The sequence below is a fragment of the Malaya genurostris genome, chromosome 3, assembly GCF_030247185.1.
Source record: "Malaya genurostris strain Urasoe2022 chromosome 3, Malgen_1.1, whole genome shotgun sequence".
Taxonomy (NCBI): Eukaryota; Metazoa; Arthropoda; class Insecta; order Diptera; family Culicidae; genus Malaya; species Malaya genurostris.
Genome location: NC_080572.1, coordinates 277,277,010 through 277,302,867, shown reverse-complemented (window position 1 = coordinate 277,302,867; position 25,858 = coordinate 277,277,010). Strand labels below are relative to the sequence as shown.

Below are 25,858 nucleotides of genomic sequence, written 5' to 3'. Positions count from 1 at the left end.
TGAGTTCCACAATTTGGTCCTTCTGAAAAGCAGGAATGAATCCCGTACAGCATCCGGATAGTTTCTTTCAATGAAATGCAAATCCAAAATGAAATAATCGACATTAAAATTCTATATGCTGCTATTTTTATAGCCGTTAGGACCGCCCATTGGTGACAAAGCTACAAACGAAATCACGTGAAAAGAAATTTCTTAACAAAAATTGGATCAGTTTGGATTCTATCACCACCGCGAGCAGATGTATTGTGTGTCGTTTGCAAAGCTGGTTTCGCTTCCGACAAGAGCGATTACGTCATAGCTACTAGTCGTTTGCATTGGTGAAAAAACAACGAAAAGAGGACTACTGTACGGAGCATCACACAAAATCAGCCATTCTAATGGCTATAAAAGTTTTCTAAAGAACTATCAGGATTTCTTGCTCGCAAATCGAAGGTAAATATCCTCAGTTTAGTGCAAATCTAGAACAGTTTGGTTAGATTTGTGCACTTGTCGCTGTGTGAAATTCACAGTAATCGAGATCAAGTGAAGCCTTCTTTGTTTTTGCGAAAAATGTGAAAAAGGGGAATGCTTGCATAATACATACAATTGATCAACTAATTGATATTCGGAAGTGTTAAGGAACATGTCAGTTGTTTTCGTATTCACGACATCCAGTTATGTCTCTGACATTACCCACTCGCCTTTTTTGGCACTTTTTGTCTAGCTGTCTAGCAACAACCTACCTGTTAGCTATAATTTCGCTTCTATTTATAGATTCGCATGCTTCAAACAGCTTCGCTTTTGCATTGATTGACCAATCAGAGCGATGCTTTTCCTTTGATATATCGCTTATTCCTTCAAAACCGTCGTCTATGGCAGGGAAATCCGGTATGCCGGAGAATTTTAACAGACAATTAGGACACTGCTCGCTACTAATCAAAATACGTGGCTTGATACATTCAAATCGAAACTTAGAAATATTTCCTATCAAATGATGAAATAATATTAATAATTGATACCAAATAGACTAAGCTGTAAGTGTTTAAAACCTGACCACATTTCTGCGTGTATTTTTCCTTGAGTTTCTGATTTGCACCTCTATATAGCAAATAAAGATATGTTCCACATAAAAATAAACATAAGTTAGGGGAACTCTTTCAGTTTTCATTTTTAATATTTCGAAGCACACCACAATACATTTCAAACAGTCGAAATTATCGATTTTAACTTGCTGGTGATGAATGAAAACGCAACTGAGAACCGACACCCCCTATTTATCATTATGGACGGAGAGAGTTTTGTGTCATCGAGTTGCTGTTCCGAGTTGCCTATTCATTCGTATTTGCTCACTACCCACTGTGAAGACAAGGAAGACAATAAAACAGGTAGACTACTTGACACTACAAACTGAACAAGCAAAACTTCAAGTGACTAGGTACGGTTATTCATTTGACGATGCCTTCTGGGAGCTTCGGCAACAGAAGTAAAATTAATGAGAAGGGATATGCTGACAGTCAACGACCATAAGTTTCATTTTCATCTAATAACATTCGATTGAAATGAAGTTTTACCGCACTGCTGCTAATACGAACGATTAACGATTAACGATTAATATTAGGAAGTGCGAAAGAAGCACCTCAGTTTTACACGTATTCACGTCCTATAGTTATGTCTGTGACAAAACCAACCCACCCACCACTTTGTATCATACACGCATATAAAATGCGTACTTCTTTTGGCTTCACTTGTAAATAACCAATAAGTGATCTTTTTTGATTTTCAATCATTTTCCCAACCCAGATAACATGTAGAATATTTGTTTCTCCCGAACAGTTTCGTACGAGCTTGACGCACCCTTCTTAAAGTTTAAGAAAATCTTTTCGCCAACGAAATACGAGTAAGCTCCTCTGTTTACGGGTCCCATCAAATTGCATTTTTTATTTTCAGTAACCAACGCAATTGGATATTGGATAAACTAGAACAAGCTATGAACGAACGTACATCTGAATCAATTGGAAATCGCAAGAAACGATGATGGCACCTTGAAAAGCAAATTTGTTTAACGTGTCTACTTTTTTACACCTTCTCTGGTTTTTCCTCCAATGAGTGGATGAAAGGTTTCATTCGTTACCGTTCAGAAGTTTCAAACAGTATATTCAAAGTGACCTTGACGATTTCAAATATGAGAGAGAAAATTCGATAAACTCATGTTTAAGTTCTTAACTCGCATGTGATATCAATCAACTCTAGTACTAGTTTTGTGCGATCCTTGTGAGATAAGCTTCAATGGAATTTTACCTTCGATGAAATGCCATGCCGCGCGGTGTGCAGTAGATGAAAATCTGATCAGCGTACCCAAATCTTCGATCATCAATATTTGCTGCCTGACATGATGTGTACTTGATTATGGAATACAACCTGCCTTTGGGACTGTGGCAATGGCTAGAGCTGGTAACTTCCTACGATTAGTTTGTCCAATTCGATTCGTGCGTACGGTGGTATTCCAAGCCGAACGCCTAACTGGAAGGGCACTTTTCGGTTTTGTTAAGCTGATCAGTTTTTCAATAATAACCGAAGAATCGCCATCGTCTTCAAGCCAGCATTGTTTTGGCGTTTCGAACCTGAATTTTCGAATGAAAAAACTGTAATTAAATTGTAAATTGTCGATTTCAGTTGGGCGCCCTAGAGCGGCTGCATCCATCCGTGGGGGAGAAAGAACATCGCGCGGTGTACAGTTTGGGTGGTTTGTGACAGGCATCCGATGCAGAATCACACGTAGCACGACGAACGCCGCATGGTGACGGTCGCAGCGGCGGCGGTGGCGGTGGCCGCTGCGACGGTTGTGATGGACAAGCTCTGGATCATACACGAAGAAGATCATCATCGTGCGCGGCACGAGATGAGAGCTGAACGAGGCACCAGGTCGGTTTTCTTTAGGCGACGAACTTTGTCAACTGTATAAAAGCGTAAAGATGTGAAATAATTGATATCAGTCTTGAAATAGCGTTTATCAGCGTTTGACCTAGTGCTTTAGTGGCAGCCTCTCCAAGAACAAGCGAATCCTCAAAATCTGAATCACAATGTTTAAACTGGTGAGTGGTAGATATTCGTTTTGAATTCGTTGGAATTGGTTATAAAAGTTATGTGAAATAAAAAAAAAAGTTTAACAAAGCCATCGGCAGCTGGACGACCTTCCGCCCCGAAGAACAATACGATCTCAAGGATCTGCGCGCGGCGGAGATTTGAAACATGGGAACAAGTGTTTATTTTTTGCTCAACGAAACAACATAAAATCATCGATAATGAACTGTTTTGGGTGCTTCACGCTGCAGAAGTGCGAAATTTATTGAATGGATTTCAAGTGGTTTAAAGTTCTTCCGAGGTAGAAAATGTGTTTTTTTTTGTCAATGGCATGGCACGGTTCCGATTAGAAAAGTACTGCGAGTACTGATTTGTATCGATGAAAAAACCGTGTTCAAGTTTAGTTGGCCGCACGGTAGGCAAGAAGTTGTTCTTCAAAAGTGCCGCAGAGATTTAGATTCAAATGAAAATCAGATTGTTTGCGGGACCTGCTCTGCATATGGAAACCGTTTCTATCTGAATTACAAACACTCGACTTGAAATCAGCATTCAGATTTAGGATCGGATACAGATGGATGTGTTTTGTGGGTAGAATTCTAATTATTTTCTATCCAGGTTTTGTCTTACCGAGAATGTGACTATCGCGAAATGATTGGTAGCAAAAAAACAGGAAAGTTTCTTTGGAATAGGGATGAAATAAAATTTCTAAATGGTGTCTAACAATTACTTTGTGTTTTATAACGATTTGTATTTTGGGATCTTGGAACCGTTTCAGAAATCAGTTTTCCAATGACTGAGTGAAAACATAAATTAGAATAGTTAAATAAACGAAAAACTCACGGAAAAGATTATTTTTTTGAATAAAATAATTTTTTTTTTTCAAAATATCTTCTTCGTGAGTCATTTGAATTTTTAAATCTATGTTTCTACTCAGTCTTTGCATAACTGAACTTAGTTATGGTGACTTTACCGAATCGAATTATAAAATTAATCAATCTTCTGTTCCCGAAATGTTTTTTGAATTTTGAATTTAAGATTTTAGATTAGATGATTCTGATTAACGTATTTAAAGTTTCAAATTGCTCATTGTGTGAAGAGTTCCTATGATGTTTATCACATCGTATAAGCACTTTAAAATTTGAATTAATTTCGATCATCTGGATCATCTTAGTGCAACCAGATCTTCACTATCAATTTTGCAAAATTATGAGAAAACAAGTAAATTACTAAAGCGTTTTCAGCGTTTGAAAATTTAAAGTTTTCTCAGATACTTCTATCCTTAATCCAGGACTGAAATCAATAGCAAATTTGTCTGCTTAAAATCTCTAAACATATTAGTTTGATAGTTTGTCATCCAACAGTTTCAAACCATATTATTTGGTAGTTCATAACAGATCTTTAAAAAAAATACAAAACAGCAGTCACAGTCTGACAGCGGGTTACAGACAAAAGCTGTTTCCATGTGTTTTGGTTATACAAGCAAATAACTTTCACGACTCAGGAAGGTGCAAACTCAATCGAACTCCGATGACCCTTTTTTGTATACAGAGCAAATCGTGTTTCGTGGCCACCGTTCCATCGAGCAGCCCCGCCTAAATGAAATGTTTGCATCAAATGGATTTGAACATTACAGAAAGACTTTCGATCCCTTGCCAATGGCAAGCAATCGACGCGTATTTAGTTTATGTTCTTCAGTTTGAATCCAACATCCTATTTCTCACTAATCGTATCCAAATCTTCAGTCTTTGGAACCTGCCAATTGAACTCCTGGAATATAGTATAATACACCCAGGTACATTATGCCAACCTACCTAACCAAAAGTTCGATTAAAAAGGACTGATTTGGCTTAAGCAGCTAACGAAGTTCATGAGTAGCATTCTAAGCATCCCATTTTTAAGTAATTATCCACAGTTTAAAAGTCATGCGAATTTGCGAAAGCATATAGCCCAGAAGGAGGACCCATCCAGTTTAACAGTTTGAGAGTGTTCTGCGTTGAATTGTAAACCAATTATCATTATGAATAACGCGTTGATTGAAAAACGGTTAGATTTGGTAAAGTTTTCTTGTAACAGGACAACGCACCGCCTCATACCGTTAAGGAGGGAGTAGGGTCTGAATGATGAAAAACATCTTAATTTTTGCGAACTTTTTTCATAATGATCGTTCAAAAAAATAAATTCAAATGTTTTGCATGATAGAAAGAATTATTCGAACAACATTTTGTAATTTTTCGTGGAAAAATATTTAGAAATAAATCGGTAAAGAGGTATTTTCGAAGACGCCTTTTAAAAATCATGATTTGCGGTGTCCACTGTATCTCAGCGGAGACTAATTAGAAGTGAACAAATCAATGCAGTTAGAGCAGAAGTTTTTCTAGAACCCAACGTTTCTGTTTGATTTTTTAAATTCAAGAAAATTTTTTTTGGTTGTTCAAAGTGAAAAGTACGATTTTTCACGACAAAACCCATTATTTTGTAGCTGTAAAACCTCCCCAAGATAACAAACAACGAAAAGGAAAAAGTTGGTATCTGTTTTTTTATATGTGAAAAGTGTGTGCAAAATTTGAAACAAAACCTGTTTTTATCCAACTAGTGGTGTAATGATGCCTTTCTCATATCAATTATACTATCATATATAATACTGTGGTATTCTTCAAAATAATTTTCTTCGATTATTAAAACAATAACCAAAATCGATGATAAAAACTATCAATTAGAGAAGATTTTAAGTCGGTTTAAAAAACTTTTTACGGTTTTTCGCCCTTTTCAGTGATGGTATAAAATTTTGAACACACTTTACACTATATTTCCGGATCCGGAAGTCGGAATCGAAGTAAACAATTTATTACTCAAGGGAGCCCGTATTTTTTGTATTTTGTTAAAAGGAACATTTCGAAAATGTTTTGTTAAGTTTTTAAGTCAATCGAAGCAGAAATCTTGGGCCTGTACGCCGAGCTATTACTTCTTCGTAGTATGAAATAAGCAATAATAAAGACCGATAACTTTCTGAGTTTTGTTCTCATGGGCTTGAAAATTTCACAGAATATTCTTGAAATGTTATACTATACGAAAATAACAATTGATTTCTTAAAAGTGTAAGACCCTTCCCGCTCCTTAAAGTTATCAGGGGTATATTGTAAGAACTTAATTGGGAAATACCATAGAAACCCTTCATTTCCACTAGATCTCCCCCCATCTGACTGGTAAGTTTTCACAATGAAGGAATATTTTCATGCAGAGTAGAGCTTCGTCAATCTTAAAGAAATCGAAAAAATTGTTCCACGAGTGCTTTCAAGCAGTAAAATTGTATAATCGAAAATTTTGCTTTATTAGAATTCGAAAGTTTTTCGATACAGTGAAACTTTTGGCTGTTCGGCAGCAATTTTTTCCACCAACCGATGAGTTTAAGCTGCTTGTTACTTTCCGTGAAATATAACGCTACAAACGCGATTCAATTGCAACGAAACTCGATATATTTGCTGAGGTAAATAATTTGGACTTATTTTGACGGAATGAAGCTTGTGTATTTTTGAATGTGGTCAATGCCAACTGAAAAAAATGATACGTAAGACAAGTCGAAGAAAAGATTACATATCACTAATGAAATATAACAGTCAAACCGCTAAATTGCGTATAACATTTTAAAATTAGTTCAGTTTTTTGAAAACAGAAAAAAAAATGTGAATCAAAAATTTCAAATGTAAACTGTTTCTTTTACTGGAACTTACTAAGGTAAATTTACCAGTGATAAGAAGGATTTTTGAGGGTACTCCGCAAAAAAATCATTGTTTATCACATTTTCAGATCTCAGAAGTGTTGAAACCATTAGACAATAAAGTTTAAAGTCATCAAGGTATGGTAGTATGAAACACTTTATTGAAAGGAGCAAACATTTAGGTTAGGTAAAACTCTCAACGGTCCTAAGTAATTTCCCTGAGGTACACCAGAAGCGTGCTATCGTTCAGTTTCCAATTCCAACCGACATCTCTCGAGATTAGCCATCTATGAGGGGAACCATTCCAGTGACATACTCACAAGTACTAATTGATTTCTCTTTCTTACTTGCCATTGTTTCAGTTCGTCTTCGCATGCCTGGTAGTGCTTGCCACCGCCCAGAACCCGGACGCCGAAGCACAGATCCTCGCACAGGAATCCGTAATCAATCCGGATGGTTCCTACCAGTACAAGTACGAAACTAGCAATGGAATTTCCGCCCAGGAAAGTGGAATCGGCGGACAGTCGGCCAGTGGTAGCTATTCCTTTACTGGTCAAGATGGCGTCCAGTACAGCGTCACCTACACTGCCGATGAGAACGGTTTCCAGCCCCAGGGTGCTCATCTGCCGGTGGACGTTCCCGCACCGGAACACGTGCTCCGATCGCTGGAGCTGATCCGTGCCAACCCGCCACGAGATGATCCCAACTTCAGCATAGATGCCTTGAACGCTGCCATCGCTCGGTTGAGCGGTAAGAAGTAAAGTCCGGTGCCCGCACAAACTTCCTCTGGCCAGCGAACAAAAAACCTGCACAATACTCCCGAACGATGAGGCGAATGCTTCGTACAGCAACAACACGAGATCCCCGTAGCCCGAGCGATTGTAAATAAAATTAAAAAACTGTTATTTGAGTAACTGCCAGTTTTAAATTCTACATAGTCTTAACGCTGACCCTAGCGGAGCGGAGCAGTGACCTGTGGTGAGCATATTGTAGACAACATGCCCTAAGTACTTTTATTCGTAAAGTAGTGTGTCATCGTCGTCGTCTTTAGTTGTTAATAAAAACGAAACCATCTGTGTTTTGTAGTCGAATATAAATTGATCTATTCCTTATTGGGTATTAATAGAACACTAAAAAGAAAGCACAACAAGTTGAGGTTCGGATCACAGTTTGGAAGTTCTGAGATTAATTTTCGACGAAGTCCAGTTATTCTATTCTACCGCACATACTTAGTTTATGAGAGCTGTTCTGAAAGACGCTAAATATAAATCAATAAAGTCGTCATCAACCAAATTCCCACAACTTCCTTTAGTCGCGAACAGAAACCAGTGGTTCCGTGGTGTCGAATTACCTAAAGTACAATGTAATCAAGATCTTGGTGTTTTACTCGACTGTGAACCAATATTTTGCGATCATACTGCGTAATAAATTATAATAAATACCAATACTTTGATCAACTCAAGAAAGAACTACTCCCACAAACGAATCGACAAATTTCGAACGAGAAACAGATTGTAAAATGGTAGTGTATAATAGTTCCTCTAATTGATTGGGGGGAACAGTTGGGATTTGTTTGATTTTTGTTATCGCTCGACTAGTTTGTATGTATTTAATCCCATGCGAACATTTCTAGGTTATCATCACAGGAAAGTAAATGACATAATCTAGGGCTGTCTAGAAACTAGAATTCTAGAATCTGTTCAAATTTTACATAATTTGAGACTCGACTTAAAATCATATTGTATTGACTCGATCTGAATACTTGAGTTGGATTAATATAGAAGTTATCGTTCCATCGACCATCCCCGCCTTAATGCAATGTTTGCATTAAATGGATTCAAACAAAAACAGAGAAACTTAAGTTTTCTAAGCCAGGTACTTAACACTTTTGAAAGTAATATGATATTGTACACACCTGATCGACGAACCAAAACAAAACAGATAATAATAGAAATTTTATTCATACCCAGACAGATGTTGTTGGTAATCTGACGTAGAGGAGACCGGGCCTGGTTGGCCGAGTTTTTCTTTCGGAATGTCTACTCATGCAGATAAACGGTTAGCGCTGACATAAAGATATAACTTTTAAGCACACATTCCTGAAAAAACAGAGAAAATGTTAATAACAATCAAATGAGGAGGAAAAATCGGTCAACCAAACCCTTGGCCGAATTTGGTAAAATACGTGAAACACATAAAATATGCCATTACTTTTTAGTCTTTTCAACCATTTTAAACTTAATTCCGGCAGTAAAAATGAACTTTTCGACGTGAACATTTGAAAAGGTCATAACATAAACCAATGAAAGTATCTCTGTTTACTTTCTTTTCTGTTAATAGCCAATAGGGATGGTACTCGGAAGGCAAAGCATCGATACCTAGGGTATCGAGAGACCGAAATTTTGGGAATCGATACAAGGTATCAAAAGGCAATAAAGTATCGATACCAGTAAGTATCAATTGATATTTGCATAGCAATCATTTCAAAATAAAATAAGTGAATGAATTCGCGACATTTGGTCCATGTCAAAGATTATCTGCACGCCACTTTGTGTTGGAGCCATGATGATTTAACATTTCACATATTTTCTCAAAAATTTTCTTGTCAAAACCTTTATGTCGATACATGAATACTACACTAAAAGCCAATTCCTATTGCCGTTACGACGGTACCGAGGACGGACTGCACGGAAGCACCAGGCTCGCGCATGTATTGGTATGACGTGGACTAGCCGTCGTTGAAATTCGTTCTCGACAATCTCGCGTCGTCCCACAGGCGCACTGGAAGGGAGTGCAACGAGTGTGAAAAATTGAAATCATTTAATCCTCAGTGAGTATGGCCATTATGTGCGTGTTTTCTCTCATTGCACTCTCTTTCAGTGCACCTGTCGGACGACGCGAGATTGTCGAGAACGAATTTCAACGACGGCTAGTCCACGTCATACCAATCCGCAGTGGTCCGAGACGGGAAATTAGCGTGACAAAAATATTTTCTCTATTAAAAATTAGTTTTTTGTAGTTGGTGTCTTCACAAAAGTTGTTTGTAATCAAATGGCGCTCCTAGGATGGTCCTCATTTAGATTGAAATCTGAAATCTAACTTTCTCAATTCAACTCAAAAATGATTTTGTTGTACAATAAAGTTGCAGAAAATTTTATTGTGAGCAACTTTGTTGAAAAAAGTACCTCTCTAGCTCTTCATTTGATCGAGCTACATAAATTTTCCCGAGTAAAAGTAGGGTGGCTCCCAAAAAATCACTTTTTTTGTTCTAACTTTTTTGTGAAACGTTCTATCGAAAAGCTGTCTTTAGAAGAGTTGTTGAACTAATCATTGCGCTAAACCAAGCTTTTTCATATGAGCTACCAGTAAAAAGTTACGATTGTTTTTTTCATCAAAAACTAGTCAAGCTTCAAATATCAATATTCATTAGATGCCAGATCGATAAAAATATATCCTATGCGGAATATTTCCTGAAAGGTCATAATATAAGTAAATCCATGCACGAGCCTGGCGCTTCATCGAAGTCGAAGAAAAAAACGTGCTTAATCCACCTATCAGTGAGATGATACCTTTTTTTATCAATCCGCATGTGTTTTCCCTTTTTTCATGAATATTCTTCGGTTTTCATGACATTATTTTAATGACCGTCGTTTTAAGCTGCAATTTAACATTTTAATCAATCATTACTCTATCTAAAAAGGTTACAATCGATTAAACTTTTCATGATATGTCGAAGTGAGTTCCACTTTAGAATTTACGGTAATTTAAGGTACTTCCAGAGCCGGTATTCAGGAACCAGCATAATCCAAACCGATTCGTATGGCCATATGACGAATAAATTGCAATAGTTTTGAGTCCAACTTTCAAGCTTTTCGGGATTATCATCTTCTATATCGATTTGAATTTTAAAAATTCATACTCCTGTAATTCCAGAATCGGAAGTCAGCATTGAATAAAATTAATTAATTTTGTGTGGGACTATAAGTTTATTTTAATTTGAATTTTTTTCTGAAATTCGATTTGGCTTTATTTGAGAAAACGATTGAGCTTTGAGAAACGATTCGATACTGGAGCCGGAATTCGAAAATCGGTGTAGCCGAAGTCAGACAAATTCACCTGATTAGTTTACATTTGTTTCAATATGTTTAAAAATCAGTATAGACATCTTCGAGAAATCGTAGTGCGAGTTAAATTGTTGGGTGCCTTCCGAATCGAAAACTGAATACCACTAAAACTGAAATAAGTTTATTTGGTTGTCGACTATTCAAATCAGCAAATCTTAGATGATTCTTAGATATCATTTGAATCTTAGATCGGTTCAGCCATCTACGAGGAAAATAAGTTACACAATTTTAATTTCGTTTCACATATCATCCTGTAGTTCCGGAACCAGAAGTCGGATCCAAACATAATTCAGGACCTTGTTTAGGAGCATACGAATTTTCATATGAATCTGAGTTTGTAGAAAACGGTTGAGTCATCTTCGAAAATAAGGTAAAAAATTGAGTGAAATTATTTGTCACATACGCATTTGCTGATCTCGACGAACTGATTCAAATGGTATATGGGTGTTTTGTTCTTCCAGCATTTATTGCTGTAAGCAGTTTAAATCAATATAATTATGAAATTGTTCAGAATTCGGAAGTACTGCCATTTTTCCAATATGTCATATTCGAACGATTATGTTGCCAAAAACGAGCCGTGCTAAAATTGGTCCGAGGCAAAATGTCATGAAAAATAATGCTGTTCACAGTCTTTTTGGTACTTAGAAACTATTGTATGTAACAGTATAAAAAATCGTGTTTTACGTTGCTCCCAAGCCTTTCTTTGCCATACAGCGCTCAGAACTTCTACTGCTGGAATATGGGGGAAAAGTCGCTTACACAAAAAACTCGATATCTCCGTTAAAAATGAACGGATTTTAACAATCTATGACTTGTTGGATAGGTATTACCGTGCGGAATCTAAGTCTGAAAACATATTCTGTTTTCAAGGTCAATTGTGACAGATACTGTCAAAAAACTGAAAATTTTGACATAAAACTTCGTATAACTCAAAAAGTAAACATCCAATCTCAAAACCATTCAATAGCGTTCTGGGTGACGGGGAGACCTTTCATTTGCGACTAGTTTGATCAAAATCGGTCCAGCCATCTCTGAGATCTCGACCTCTTAGTTGACAACACACATACAGACACACACACATACACACACACACAGACATTTGCTCAGTTCGTCGAGCTGAATCGAATGGTATATGACATTCGGCCCTCCGGGCCTCGGAAAATTTTTCGAAAGTTTGAGCGAATTCTATACCTATTTTTTATATATATAAAAAAAGGTAAAAAGAGAGGTGGGTTGTGTCAGAAACATAACCGGATGGCATGAATACGAATAAAATGAATTCTGGACCTATGGAACTGAATTCTGAACCTAAGTCCAAGAATTGAATTCTTAATTTAGATTGTTAAACTGATCACTGAAGCTGAGATCTGTTACTGAATTCGAGACCAGGATGCTTCGAGAGTCCGATCCAGGATTCAATTTTCCAAATCGGATCCAGTGGATTTAGCTTCGAAACTGAGTTGTTTAATCCAGATCCGGAATATAGTTCAGAAATCTTCAGAATCAAGTCTCTAAGTTCAGTTACACTTCTAGAATTGTAAAAGTGAGTTTTGGATCCTAATTCTAGACCATCATTCTCTAACTGAAACATGGTTCTGGAAAGCATTTTAGAAAAGAATTCTGGAAATAAAGCTGAGTTTTAGATCTGAATTTGATCCAGATTTTCGGGCTGCAGTTCCAGAACTTGAGGTTCAGAACTCACTTTCCGAATTCTGAACTTGAATTATAAGTCTGAATTCTGAATAGGAGTTTTGCAATTGTATTCTGGTCTGAACCTCAATTCCAAATTCAGAATTATATTTCAAAATTCATATTCAAGTCCAAAAATTTGATTTTCAAATTTTAGCTCCAGAGTCTAGGTCTAGAACGAAGATCCTGATCTATGTTCCAGATTTCGGGTCCATAAACCAGGCTTAGAAAAAAAATCTTAAGGCCATCGTCCAAGTACCATGCGCGCGGGTGGTTTTAAGAAATTTTCGATGGAAATTTTGAAAAATTTGCCAAAACCAAAAACATACAGATCTTTGAAATACTTTTATCTATCTACAGGGTGAAAATGGCTGGAAAATTTGGAGGATTTTGCGAGTCTTATCAAAAATAGCACTGAAAAAATGAGCTTCCTTTGTAATTTTTCACAATTATTTGAAAAAATAATTCGATGGATTGAAATTATTTTTTTTTCAAAAAAACCTTATGCTGGCAACAAGGATCACATTCGGAAACATTTTTGGAAAACCTTTTCACGCTTTTCATGGAAAATCAACGAATTTCATATAACCGATTTCGTGGAAATTTTTTAAATTCGTGGATTTCCTATGAAAAGCGTGAAAAGGTCTTCCAAAAATGTGTCCGAATGTAATCTTTGTATCCATCATAAGGTTTATTTGAAAAAAAAATTGATGTCATCGCATTATTTTTCCAGATAATTGTGAAAGATCACAAAAACACTAATTTTTCAGAGCTATTTTTGATAAGACTCGGAAAATCCTCCGAATTTTCCAGCCATTTTCACCCTGTAGATAGATAAAAGTATTTCAAAGATCTGTATGTTTTTGGTTTTGGCAAATTTTTCAAAATTTCCATCGAAAATTTCTTAAAACCACCCGCGCGCATGGTACTTGGACGATGGCCTTAAATTAAGTCCAAGTTCCAGAATTCTGGATTTCAATTCTGGCCCTGGATTCCGGACGAGGAACTGAATATTAGATCTGGATTATGAAAATGAAAAATAAAATCTGGTCTTGGATTTTGAAACCGAATTTCAGAACTGAACTCTAGAATTGGACTCTTGACCTGGATTCCGATCTGAACTGAATGAAACAACTACGCAGGTTAGAATAAAAGAAGCATCAAATGTTTACCTTTTTCACTTACCAAATATGAAATTTTAATTTCGAATTATTCGTGATTATATTACAGAATATTTTATCACAAATAGCTGATCATATCTCCGATAACGTGTAAAAAAATTAGGATAATACGTTGAATAAAACAAGAAATATTCCCGATAAAAACCGCTCTTCCAGAGGGTAAATTTTGAAAAGGCGCCCCATAGTAAAGTAAGACGTGTTCACGTCAAAAAATGTTCCATCGGTGACGGGTATAGCGTGATGGGTTAGTCGATGCCTTTTACTAAACCCACCTGGGTTCTATTCTCAACCCCGCACATAGGATTAGAAAGCTTTTCTGACCCGAAGTGGCAAATTTTCTTAAGGTTAAAAACTCTATAATCGAAACAAAAAAAAATATTCCGTAGTAATGGGAATTGACTTCAATCTGTTGCGACACTGTAAGTATCGAGACCTAAAGTATCGATACTAACAGTATCGCTCTGATGTAATATCGATACCAAAAATGCCAGATTCTCGAAATCGATACTTCAAAGTATCGACTCGGTATCGGACATCCCTAATAGCCAATGCTGACATTATCCTTCTAGAAAAAAAAAACAAAAATCAACTATCATTACCGATAATAATTGTCTGTGACAATCGTTTACAAAATCATCATCGAGAATGATAACGTTTGATTTTCTGAGATTGAAGTGATAGTTCTGCCCCAATAATTATCACTTCAGATCATTGTTGCGCAATTATCACCCAGTAAAATATGAGTATAATCTATAATCTCATGAGTATAATCTCATTCCTTCCAATATCACTACAGTAATAATCTTCAAATTCACACAAGATTATAAATGATCATTTCTCGCCATTTTCACTAGCAAATGATGATACTGAAATGTCGGAAGTCCAAAATATACAGCAAAAAAAAAACAATCTGAATATTGATTATAGGAACAAAAGACTTCGTTTCAATTCCAGAATTGATTTACTCCCCTGGTCTAATTAGCTTAAACCCAATTAAACACTATTTAGCATGAATTGTTTTACATCGCTCTGAACAATTACGAATATTTAAGATAAAAATAGTTTTAGTTGGGTTATTAATTACTAAAGACAAATAGTCAAAATAATCATTAAACCAAAATGTCCCCGCTTCAAACCCAACCCCCCCCCCCCCCCCCCTCCCATCAATATTTCAGAGTAAAAATTAACAAAGGCATGCTGCGTAAAAAACATCTGTCCCCACTTTGACATTTCATCTAATTTATTTGACTCATTTTTCGTTAGCCTAAAATAAACAAAATTCTAACATTTTTCGACTATTGATCTAATTGTATCAACAACATTTTGCTATTTTCATCTAAAAAATTTTGAGACACATTCATGGAGAATTTCTATGCAATTTGGACATCATAGCATTCGAAAGAAAACCGTGTTAACGATCGAATGAATAACAGCTGAGAAAGTAAACTGCGATAAGCTTTCGATTGATGTAGCGACCTTTTCAAAAGGCACTCGAAAAATCGTTATTACACGAGTCACACTAAATATACAAAAATATCAGTGGCATAGTGCTGTCAAGGTAGCGGAAATCTCCACCGAAACCATAAGTCGAAACCGAACGACATGCGTAACTTTTAATGATATTGTTATAAATCACACGTCGTTGGGCGCACGCTTGCATTTTATCCTGATATACATGTTAACCATTCAGTGATTGATGAAAGGCGTACATCATCAGAAAAATGAGAAATGAAAAAATGCCACCGAATGGATATCGCTTCAGGGTCACATTGAATGCCTATATTAAATTTAACCGACCCACGGGGTAGCTGAGAATTATTGTTGGAAAATAAAAAAGCAGTTTTTTCTGGCTGCTGCATCCGGCAGCTGCCTTTACAGTTGCATTACTAATTTTCAAAAATGTTCGATTTTTTTTTCTTTATTTCAATGTATATAAAGGGTGATTTTTTAGAAAGTACTGAAAGGTAAAAAAAACAAAAAAATTGATGGATGAAGTCTTTATTAGAATCGATAGGTCGATCAATATAATTAAATGTTTGAAGATGATTTCATGCAACTTTAGATGACCTGCAAGGTCCAATTATTGGCTGATATTCCACGAATAATGCCACCGGCCCATAATCTACACCAAACAGTAGCTTTTATGAGATGCATTAGTAGCTCTTGCAATACTGGATGGATGGTTCCAGATGTGACAATTTTGCTTGTTGACGTATCCATTCAATCAAAATTAAGCTTCGGCGCTGAACACAACTTTTCGATAAAAAAGTGGATACATGATGAAATTATAGACCAAAGGAAGATTTATAACTAAATTATAGACCAAACTGAACAAGGTTGACAATGACACAAGACACGATTCACACGTGATTTGTCAAATACAGTGATGCCAAAAAGATACAAGCAAAAAAATCATCCTCCACTTTATTTAGTTTGAAGCTTCATGGAAACACATTTGAAGAAAATAGATTAAAATCACAAAAACTCCTAAAATATATGGACATGGTTTCCTCGAGGTTGAGGTCACAAAAATCACATGTAATTTAGAACCGGCGAATTGGTACTCTTATTACAAAATGTATTATTAATGTGCCAGTAATTTTACCAGTTAAATTTACCAACTTATAGCCGTGGTGCTACTCCTCTCGTGCCTAAAAAGAATACTAATTCGAAAATGTTTGCTAAATTGCATTCAGCGTGCACCGTAAATTGAAATGTCAAAAAATATTCAGCAAAATGTTGAAATAGAGGTGTGAACATTTCTAGAATAAGGCGTGTTGTTATTTTCCTTCAAAATTGAATATTGCGTACACACCTGTCGCGAACTACACGCGCCGAACCTCCATATAGTCCAAGTCCAATAAACTGTCATCATTTCGGTTCAGTGCAATCATGCAAAAATCTACTCAAAATGTACCTAATCTAAATCTACGGTGTAAATCCAATCTGTTATCATTTATGCTGATCTTAGCAGATGAAGTTTCCAAGTTCCTAATTCTAATAAATTGTAAAACTTATATCAGTTGTGCGATGCTGAGCTGATAAAAATTTAGTTATCTTTCTACGTTACAATATAAATACTTAAACTAAGTGATTATAAGTTTGCGAGAGATAAAAATAGAACAATTTGAATGCTATTAAAATATTATATACTAAAAACTAAAATCTAAAATTACAGTTGAAGCGCTCCACGTGAGGCACATTGAGATCGAATCACATTATACGGAAAACGGACACTGAACGTAAGTAACTTACATGCTATCTTAAACTAACTATTGAATAAGGAGTGTATCGAAAAGTAGTTAGCAACATTGATTATTGAATAAAAAAGCAAAAAAAACATATTTTGACATCAGTTTTCGATATATTGTAGAAAGATTACATTTTTATGCATTTCACTGATTATATTGAAGAAAATCCTAGTTTCTGTGAAACGCTCGCACTTTGGACTTGACATTCTTCATTAATTTCAGCACAGTTACTTTTGTGACTTTCCTGGTGGCAGCTGTCCAGTTTTTTTAACTCCTGCATGTTTTAGGACGCTGTACCTTCCTTCCGAAAGTGCCGCTTGACAATTGCCCAATACCTTTCAATTGGCCGAAGATCCGGGCAGTTCGGTGGGTTGATGTCCTTTTCCACGAATTGTACATTATTTTTTTACAACCACTGTGAAACGGAGTTGGCGTAGTGGGCTGAAGCCAAATCCACCCAGAAGAGAGGAGGCATGCATTCTGTACAGTGGCAGCATTCTTTTCTTCATATATTCTTCCTCGTACACCTTGGCGTTAATTGTACCCTTCGTGAAGAAAATCGACTACCGCAATCCATAGGTACAAATTGCTTGCCAGACCAACACCTTCTGCCCAAACTTTTCCATCGCCACCGTGCTGTCAGCGTCGTCCAGGTTCTGGTACACCGATTTCGTATAATATTGATGTCCGAGCAGCGCTTGAGAGTCTTCCTTGGCGTAGTTTTCGTTGTCGATCAGGATGCATCCGTCTTTATTCTGTAGAATTCGGTTATACAGTTTTCGCGCTCTTGTTTTGGCCTGAACTTGCTGTACCAGGGACTTTTTCGGCACCTTCTGTTTCTTGTACGTTTTCAGGGAATTCCGAACTTTGGTCCGTTGAATCATCCCGATGCTGGTGTTGAACTGCTTGGCCAAATCCCGCGTCGACGCCGATGGGTTTTTCCTGATGTACTCAACCACTTTTAAGTCCCGGCCGGGCTGGCTGGGACCCGTTTTCCTACCGGATCGGGGCAAATCCTTCATGGAAAGGATCTTACCGAACTTCTCGATAATATTTTTGACACTGGTGTGGTGCACTTTCACCCGTTTTGCAATTTCGTTGTACGTGACACCACTTTCTGAGCACCAAGTGTGCAGAATTTTCTTTCGCGTTTCCGGATCAATTTGACTCATCAGTGAAACGATAAACCGTACCGAAACCAATCGATTGCGCAGCTGTTATTGACATGTAAACAAACATGTCATCGCAAAACACGCTGCAAAAAATTAAGCCATTTCAGAGTAATAACTGTTTGAATGTTGCTAACTACTTATCGATACACTCCTTAGAACCTAATACTAATGAATTATTGTATAATTATATTTTTAACCTCCTCATTTATACTGCTGAATAAATCATTGAAGTTAGAAGTTCGGAAAACCGTTTGTTCTGTTGTATTTTCACCAACCATATTCATCGGATATGGCCTCCAGCGGTAGTCGCCTGTTTGTAAGCTATAAAAAATGCTCCAAGGAAGGAAATTCTGCTTCAACGAGGAAGTCATCGCTGAAACCAACGCTTATTTTGAGGAAAAAGATGTAACGTTCTACAAGAAAGGTATCGAAAGAATTAAGAAGCACTGGACTTATTGTGTTGATCTGCAAGAAGACTAAAGTTGAATTTTACAAAAAAAAGTGTTTTCTTTAGTTAGAACCGGGACTTGATAAGCCGCGTGTTATTATTTGATTAAAGGAGAACTGTTTCGAAATCGGACGGGCAAAGAGTTGAATAGTTTTAATCGATTTATAATAACATCTAACTGATATTTATCATCAATTACGATGCATCCGAAATTCAACCATCATCACACACACAAAAGTGATCCATACAGTCCATTCACGACAGAAAAAAATCTTATTTATTGTACCAGACACGATGCTTCCTTTTTATGAATTTCCGCTAGTAAACTTGCTTTAGTGATCTTAACATTGTAGTTTTTGTTCTCAATATTTAGAAATTAATGATCCATTCATGCAAGCACCAAACAAAAACCTAATTAGCCAACCTTCTATGGCACCAGCACAAGTCGTCGCAGGATAAAAACCAAATCATTTGATTGGTAGATGCGGATAGTTGACAGAATGTATTGCATGAATCAAATGACAGTTGCCGTGCCGGTCGAGATGTAGCTGTTGTTGGTAGACGAGAGGAGGTTTTCAAGGCTGCTAGTCCGCGTCGAGCAAATTGGTATATCACATGCACATGAAATCGATTGTCCGGTAAATCCCACCTGTCAAACAGTTGTCCGGCGTTGTTCAATGACCGCATGATGTTTTGATGAATGACGGTAATTTGAGATCGGTGGTGATGCGACATGAAAACAAATTTGATTGTGAAACTGACCACCAACCTTAAAGTCGACAAGTTAAATCTTGCTGCATCGTTTTAAGCCTCACGAGGTGGCATATAGTAGTGGGTTTCGGAAGGTTAAGAGAGTTGTAATTCGAGGTAGTGCGTAAAGTCTGTATACTGTGAATAACACTCTCGAACATTTCTAAAATTGGATTTGAAATAGGTTTATAGTACAAATAGTCGTCTCATTAATAGAGTCACAACGATTTTTTGTGGACTAGTTGACTTCTAATCAACGAATTGTGTTGTAAGATCGGACACAATTTCTCCACTTCAACTTCAAGATGTAATACACCCAAACCTCCGTTTACGAACAATTTTTTTATACGTTACCTCTTTTTACGTAACTTTTTTTACGAACCAAATCCCAAATAAGGTAAATTTTTTCTTACGAACCTACTTCGTAAAAAGAGGTTTTGGCATACATCGAAAGCGATTTCCCGCTCATTTATATTCCATGGAAACTACTACAATATGGGTATTTTTGGGACGGGTTTAAAGAGTAGATTCCGGAAAGCGATGTTTGAGGTGGTTCTGAAATTGAAGATGACGACTTCCGGTTTCTTGATATTTCTTGAAAACCCTTACAGTATGGGTATTTTCGAGCAGGAAAATTCGGTATCGTTGTTTGCGAATTGCTTTAGGCTGCATGCACTCGACACATCAATGAGTCTTGAAGTTCTGGCGGGAGTTCTTCCATTAAAAGATGGTTTTTGGGAGCTTTCATCGCGACTGCTAATAAGATGGGAGGTATTGAATCCCCTGGTTATTAATAACTTTGAAAGGCTAGTTGAGCTTCAATCTCAAACAAGCTTCATGACAGTATATTTTACCCAAATGTCACAGGAAATCAACCCTTCAAGATATATTCCTATCCGTGACACCCTCCTAAATGTCCCTGACTCAACTTTATTTTTCGACACATCCATGCAGCGCGAAGTATTTACAAGTAAGTTCAGGCAGTATTTACAGTAGCAGTATTCAGGTAAGTATTTACAAGTAAGTTCAGGCATATTGACTCTGAGAAAATATTTTACACGGACGGATCGCGAATTGAAGAGGCTACTGGGTTTGGTATGTTCAACAATAATGTTTCGGCCTCATTTAGGCTTCAAGAACCTGCATCTGTTTATATAGCAGAGTTAGCAGCAGTTCATTACAGTTTGAGTGTAATCGTCATATTATCTCCAAACCATTATTTCCTCTTTACAGATAGTCTGAGTGCAATTGAAGCCATTCGCTCAAACATGACTGGCAAGAATGAACCGTTTTTCTTGGGCAAAATAAAACAGTGCCTGAACGACATATTGAACAATAATTATCTAATCACTATAGTCTGGGTCCCGGCTCATTGCTCCATTCCTGGCAATGATAGAGCCGATATTTTAGCCAAACGTGGTGCCATTGAGGGTGAAATTTATGAGAGACCGATAGCTTTCAACGAATTCTATAGCTCGTCTCGCCAAAGAACACTTGCCACATGGAAAAGCCAGCGGTCGCAAAACAACTAAAATATAAATTGTTTTTCTGATTTTGATTGGTTAAAATTTGGTAAAACTAATCGACTATTGTTTTAACTAATCTGTCATTTTTTATTTATCGTGCTGGCAGCTTAGCAACGACATCCAACAAAGACACGCACCACAAACAAGTAATGGAACGTTTCAGTTGAGCAATGCCAAACACCCTGAGCGAGCATTGAAACGTTTCAATGAGGTGTCACTCGTGCAATTGAGCAAAGACACAATCCCAACAAAGTTACTTGTATGCATGAAAGCAAAAAATGTCTCAGTTGTTTCAACCAATTATTCAGTTATTTGAACTTAAGACACCAATTGCAATAAATAGTTTTTACTGTTATACAGCTGACAGACATGTGATTTCCGTACAATGATTTCTGTACAACGTTGTACGCGTACAACGATGAGGTGACAGACATGTTTTGCGCACAGAATGAATGTACTGTGAAACGTAACGACTCAAAATTTAGTTTAATTTCCCAGCTCTGATGATCGATAATATAGAAACCAAAAACTTTTGCGGTTTGAAATGTATTACTAGCAACTAATTTATGACAGATATAATCAATGTCTCTCTTAGCTATTAAACGATTTGTGTGTGAGTGTTTTTTTGATGACAGTATCACTCATATCAAATTTTATGGTTTTAAGGTACATTTTTGACACGTTTGTTCTGGGATACAGGATTTTTTCCTTCATTGTTTAAGTTTAACATTAAGGAAAATTAGATGTTCATAATTTTGATGTTCTACCGGAACATTCACTGATAAAAAAATATATAAATATAAAACAGAGGAAATATGAAAGGCTTTTAAAACTAATTTCCGGAACACGAGAACTATTTTTTATGCAACGACCCAGATTTCTACCAAACAGGTGATGAATCATCTAATTTTGTTTGTAAATCTTGCCGACTTTTGCCAAATCCGCATAAATTTCAAGGAGTTCAGTCATAATTCCTTTTTCACCCGCATATTAACGATAAAAAAGAGCGCATAAACTATTAACATTGAGTCTCAAAATAGTAAATAAATCTAAAATATTATTAGTATGTAACCATCAGGAACGGCATGGGACACACATATTTCAGAAAAATTCTATCAACGTAACAGTTTATTCATCACGAAATTTTCATAAAAAGGATTATGTTCATCATAAAGCTGAATTTAAAACCTTCTTGAATTTTAAATCATTCCGAAATAGATTTGACATAGGTTTGATGCTTCACTTTACTCCACAAATCTTAAGAAAAATGGTCTACTAGACTGAAATATAATCTCATAATGGTTTTATTAGGATTTTTAGTAGTTTAAAGTTGTTATGCTATATTTATGAAGTAACACTGAAAACTATTACAAGTATTTCTTAAATTGAATATGTCACTTGGTACGTGTTCTGCTTCAATTTACTTACACTGAAAGTCATGATTCGCTGTTCTCTCTATTCATACCCAAAATAAGACTCTTTCTAAACAATTTAAAAGCAAGTTTACTTTCCATCCAACGGCATTCAACCCGATGACACAAGACGAAGTAATAAGAAGATTTAGAGTTTCCAGAAGTGAATATAGGGGACCAATGTGATAAATGGAATTTCGATAGGTCATCAATAAACAGGATGATTACACAATTGGTTTAGTGATGTATTGGGTATTTATCGTTCATTATTACCACATGTGCAATCAAAATAGGAATCATTATGTTTTTAAATCTATTTCAACAATAAATTTACTTGTTATTGAATAGAAAACAATTACTCAATATTTTCTGTACAAATATGAATAAATTGTTTTCCTTATTTGTATTTCGAAACTTCACCAAATTTATGAATACTTCTTGATTTGACTGCTTTTTGAAAATATGCTACAAAGTATATAAGTTTTATGCTGCTAGTTGGCATTTTAGATACTTTTCAAAATAAAGCGAAGATTGTTTACCGATTTATTAATTTTAGTTTGACGTAAAGCCGCGCGTATGCACGGAATGCGTAAGAACGCAGGTTCGAGTCCTGTGTCTGAGCGTATCTTTTTCCAAAAAATCATCTATTCTGTTAGTTTTTCTTTCACTTGGCTTCTCCAATATATATTTCCGCTCAGTCATTGCAAAAACTGAAGATTGTTTATTATTTGATACTTAGAAGAAGGAAATATTGTTTCAAGAGTTCACCATCTCTCGGCAATGGCACTGGTAGCAGTAAACAGTGATGTGAAAAATGGTCACAGGGAATTAGGAGTTTTTCCTTCACTTGCAGAATGGCTCGCTGGTAAACCTAATGCTACAGATACACTTTCAAGAAAATACAAGAAGTACCACTTCACTTTAGCGGCAAATTTTTAAGCGTTAAGCGGTTTTAATAACATTGACATGAACTGTCCTAGAATACATTACTCTCAGATAAAATTAAAACATTTATACTGTAGGAATATCTATTTAACACATGGGAAACTTGTTTTACAATTAACTGTTATATTCTTCTGCATACTTTCACTTACATAAAACGACCACTACGTAACTAACATAAATGACGTTCATTTACCATTGAAAATTTTCAATATGAAATGCTTCTGGCGAAATGAAGAGATTTTTTGTTCTGCGTTTTACTGTCTTCGTTCTCCGCCAAGTGACAGCATTTGAATACAATAATTTCGGTTACCTGAATGGTTATGTCAGAATCAACAGATATGTTAGTTAAATCAACAACATTTTAGTTGAAACAACCAGGGCGTGAAACAACAATTGCAATATTGTTATTTTATGATCTGCGGGTTCTTCGTGCAGCTGGAAAACTTCTTGGGATAAAGATGATCTGGGTCAGTGGATGCACTCAATTATTCCTAAAATATCGACAAAGGCATGGTTCAGGGGACTAGAAGTGAGTAGGGTTTTCATTCGTGTGATGTCCAGACTCATGTCCAATCACTACACGTTAGATGCACATCTCCTTCGAATTAGACTTTCCGAGACTAATCATTGTGCTTGTGGCGAAGGTTATCTCGATATTGATCATGTCGTTTGGACATGCGTGGAGTATCGTGATGTCAGATCTCAACTAATAAATTCTTTGCGTACCCAAGGTAGACTATCCAATGTCCCAGTTCGAGACATTCTTGCTGGTCGTGACCTTCCATACATGAAACTTATTTATCATTTCATAAAGAAAATTAAAGTTTCAATTTAAATTTTATTTCATCCTTAAGAAAACGAAGTGGGTTCAATATTATATGCACTTCCGGCACCGGAACCCGAGAACTGATATAATCGAAGTCGGTTCGTACGGCCAATAACTAACATGACGTACAAATTCTACTAGTTTTTATTCAAATTTTGAAGATTTTATACGACGATTTAAAAGTTTGTTGTGTCCGAAAATATGCAGTAATTTTTGGTAGGACCATAAGACCTTTCATTTGACCCTAAGATTGGGGAAAACGGTTTTGAGTCCAGTTTACATCATTTTTATATTCAACACACTTTACCCTATAACTTCAGAAATTCCGTATGGGACCGTGAGACCTTTTATTTGAATCTAAGTTTGTGGAATCGGTCAAACCATCGCTGAGAAAAGTGAGACCCATTTTGGTATATATGACCACTATTTCCGGTACTTCCGAAGCCGGATACCGGGAACCAGGATAGCCAGAATCGGTTTGTTTAGTTGTCTACTGATAATGTGCGTTGCCCGAGCGGCGAGAGGGGTATTTCTTTTCGAAGCACTTATAGAACGCACAAATTACCTTTTTTTTCTTTATTTTCTTCTAATAATTTTTTGCACTTTACTGCCCTATCTTCCCTACAGCACATAACTTTGTGCCTGACCTAACTTCTGCCCTAACTTCTACGGTAATCACTTCTACCGGTTAACCGACGGTCGAACAAGGTTCTAGTTAGAGATGTCCTGCGGCACAAGCCACCTCTAAGTCTAGATGGAATCTATAGTTTGCAGCACCTGCGTAACAAATGCTACACGCTTATAGTCTTTGGGGTGGAGTCCTTCGTCCAGTTAGTACCGTCCTGCGTTACAAGCCGATACTAATTCCGGTCGTCTGGCTAATCTGATTCCCCGCCTGCGGTACAAACAAGGAAGTAGATCGACCAACGGATGCAAAGTGGAAAAAACCAACGACGAGATCCGATGTTCTGGGTCCAACAGTTGAACCAAGAAGCCCCGATAAAATCAAAAACCGACCCTTTTATACTCAAATATATGTACCTAACAAAAACCTATATTTATATATATATATGTCTGGTAGACTAACTACCACCTACGTGAATTCACTGCGATCGCGTCGCTTATGTACATAATCAATTAATTCGATCGGTGATACAGTTTTTTCTGGCTGATGCAATATGTTGAAATAGCCAGCCGTGGGCATTACAATGACTCAACTGTTCTACTGCCTGTACTAGCTAAGATAAAGATTTTTATGGAAAAATTAGGGCTGCTGCAGTTACAATGTAAGTAAATGTAAGAATTACTTCTGTATAATTGATCATTATCAATTATTACTCTACTGGTCTACTGTCTGTACTAGATAAAGATTTCTTTGGAAAAATTAGGGCTGCTGCATGCCCCCTTACTTACTGAGCTTGATGCTACCATCAAGTTGATTGCGCGGGTAATAACTTAACCCGTTATGCTAACTAAATGTAAAACCTAAGATTGCCGTTACAAAAGATTAATAATTTTTTGATCCTATTTTTTTTTTGTTTACATATTCATTTGTTTTTTTTTTTTTTTTTTTTTTTTTTACATATGCACTTTGTTTCATGTAAATATTTGATGACGTTAGCTTCCCTAACCTTATAATACCGTAGCGTGTGCTTCCATTCCAGACCCAGTGCCGCCTTGTAGTTGCTCTTGTCTGTACCTTCTCTGTGGGGTGGGGTGATCGAACGGTTGCTAGTCTTGGACTCTGGGTGCCGTGTCA

The 25,858-nt window shown here is 36.6% G+C and overlaps 1 protein-coding gene across 1 annotated transcript; it reads left to right on the top strand.

The window, feature by feature from the left end:
- The first annotated feature begins 2,923 nt into the window (after positions 1 to 2,923).
- On the top strand, positions 2,924 to 7,872 carry LOC131435741 (cuticle protein CP14.6-like). Its single transcript, XM_058603914.1, has 2 exons — positions 2,924 to 3,071; positions 7,138 to 7,872. Exons 1-2 carry the CDS (start codon positions 3,060 to 3,062, stop codon positions 7,534 to 7,536), a joined length of 411 nt encoding a protein of 136 aa, XP_058459897.1. The 5' UTR covers positions 2,924 to 3,059; the 3' UTR covers positions 7,537 to 7,872.
- Positions 7,873 to 25,858: the final 17,986 nt, after the last annotated feature.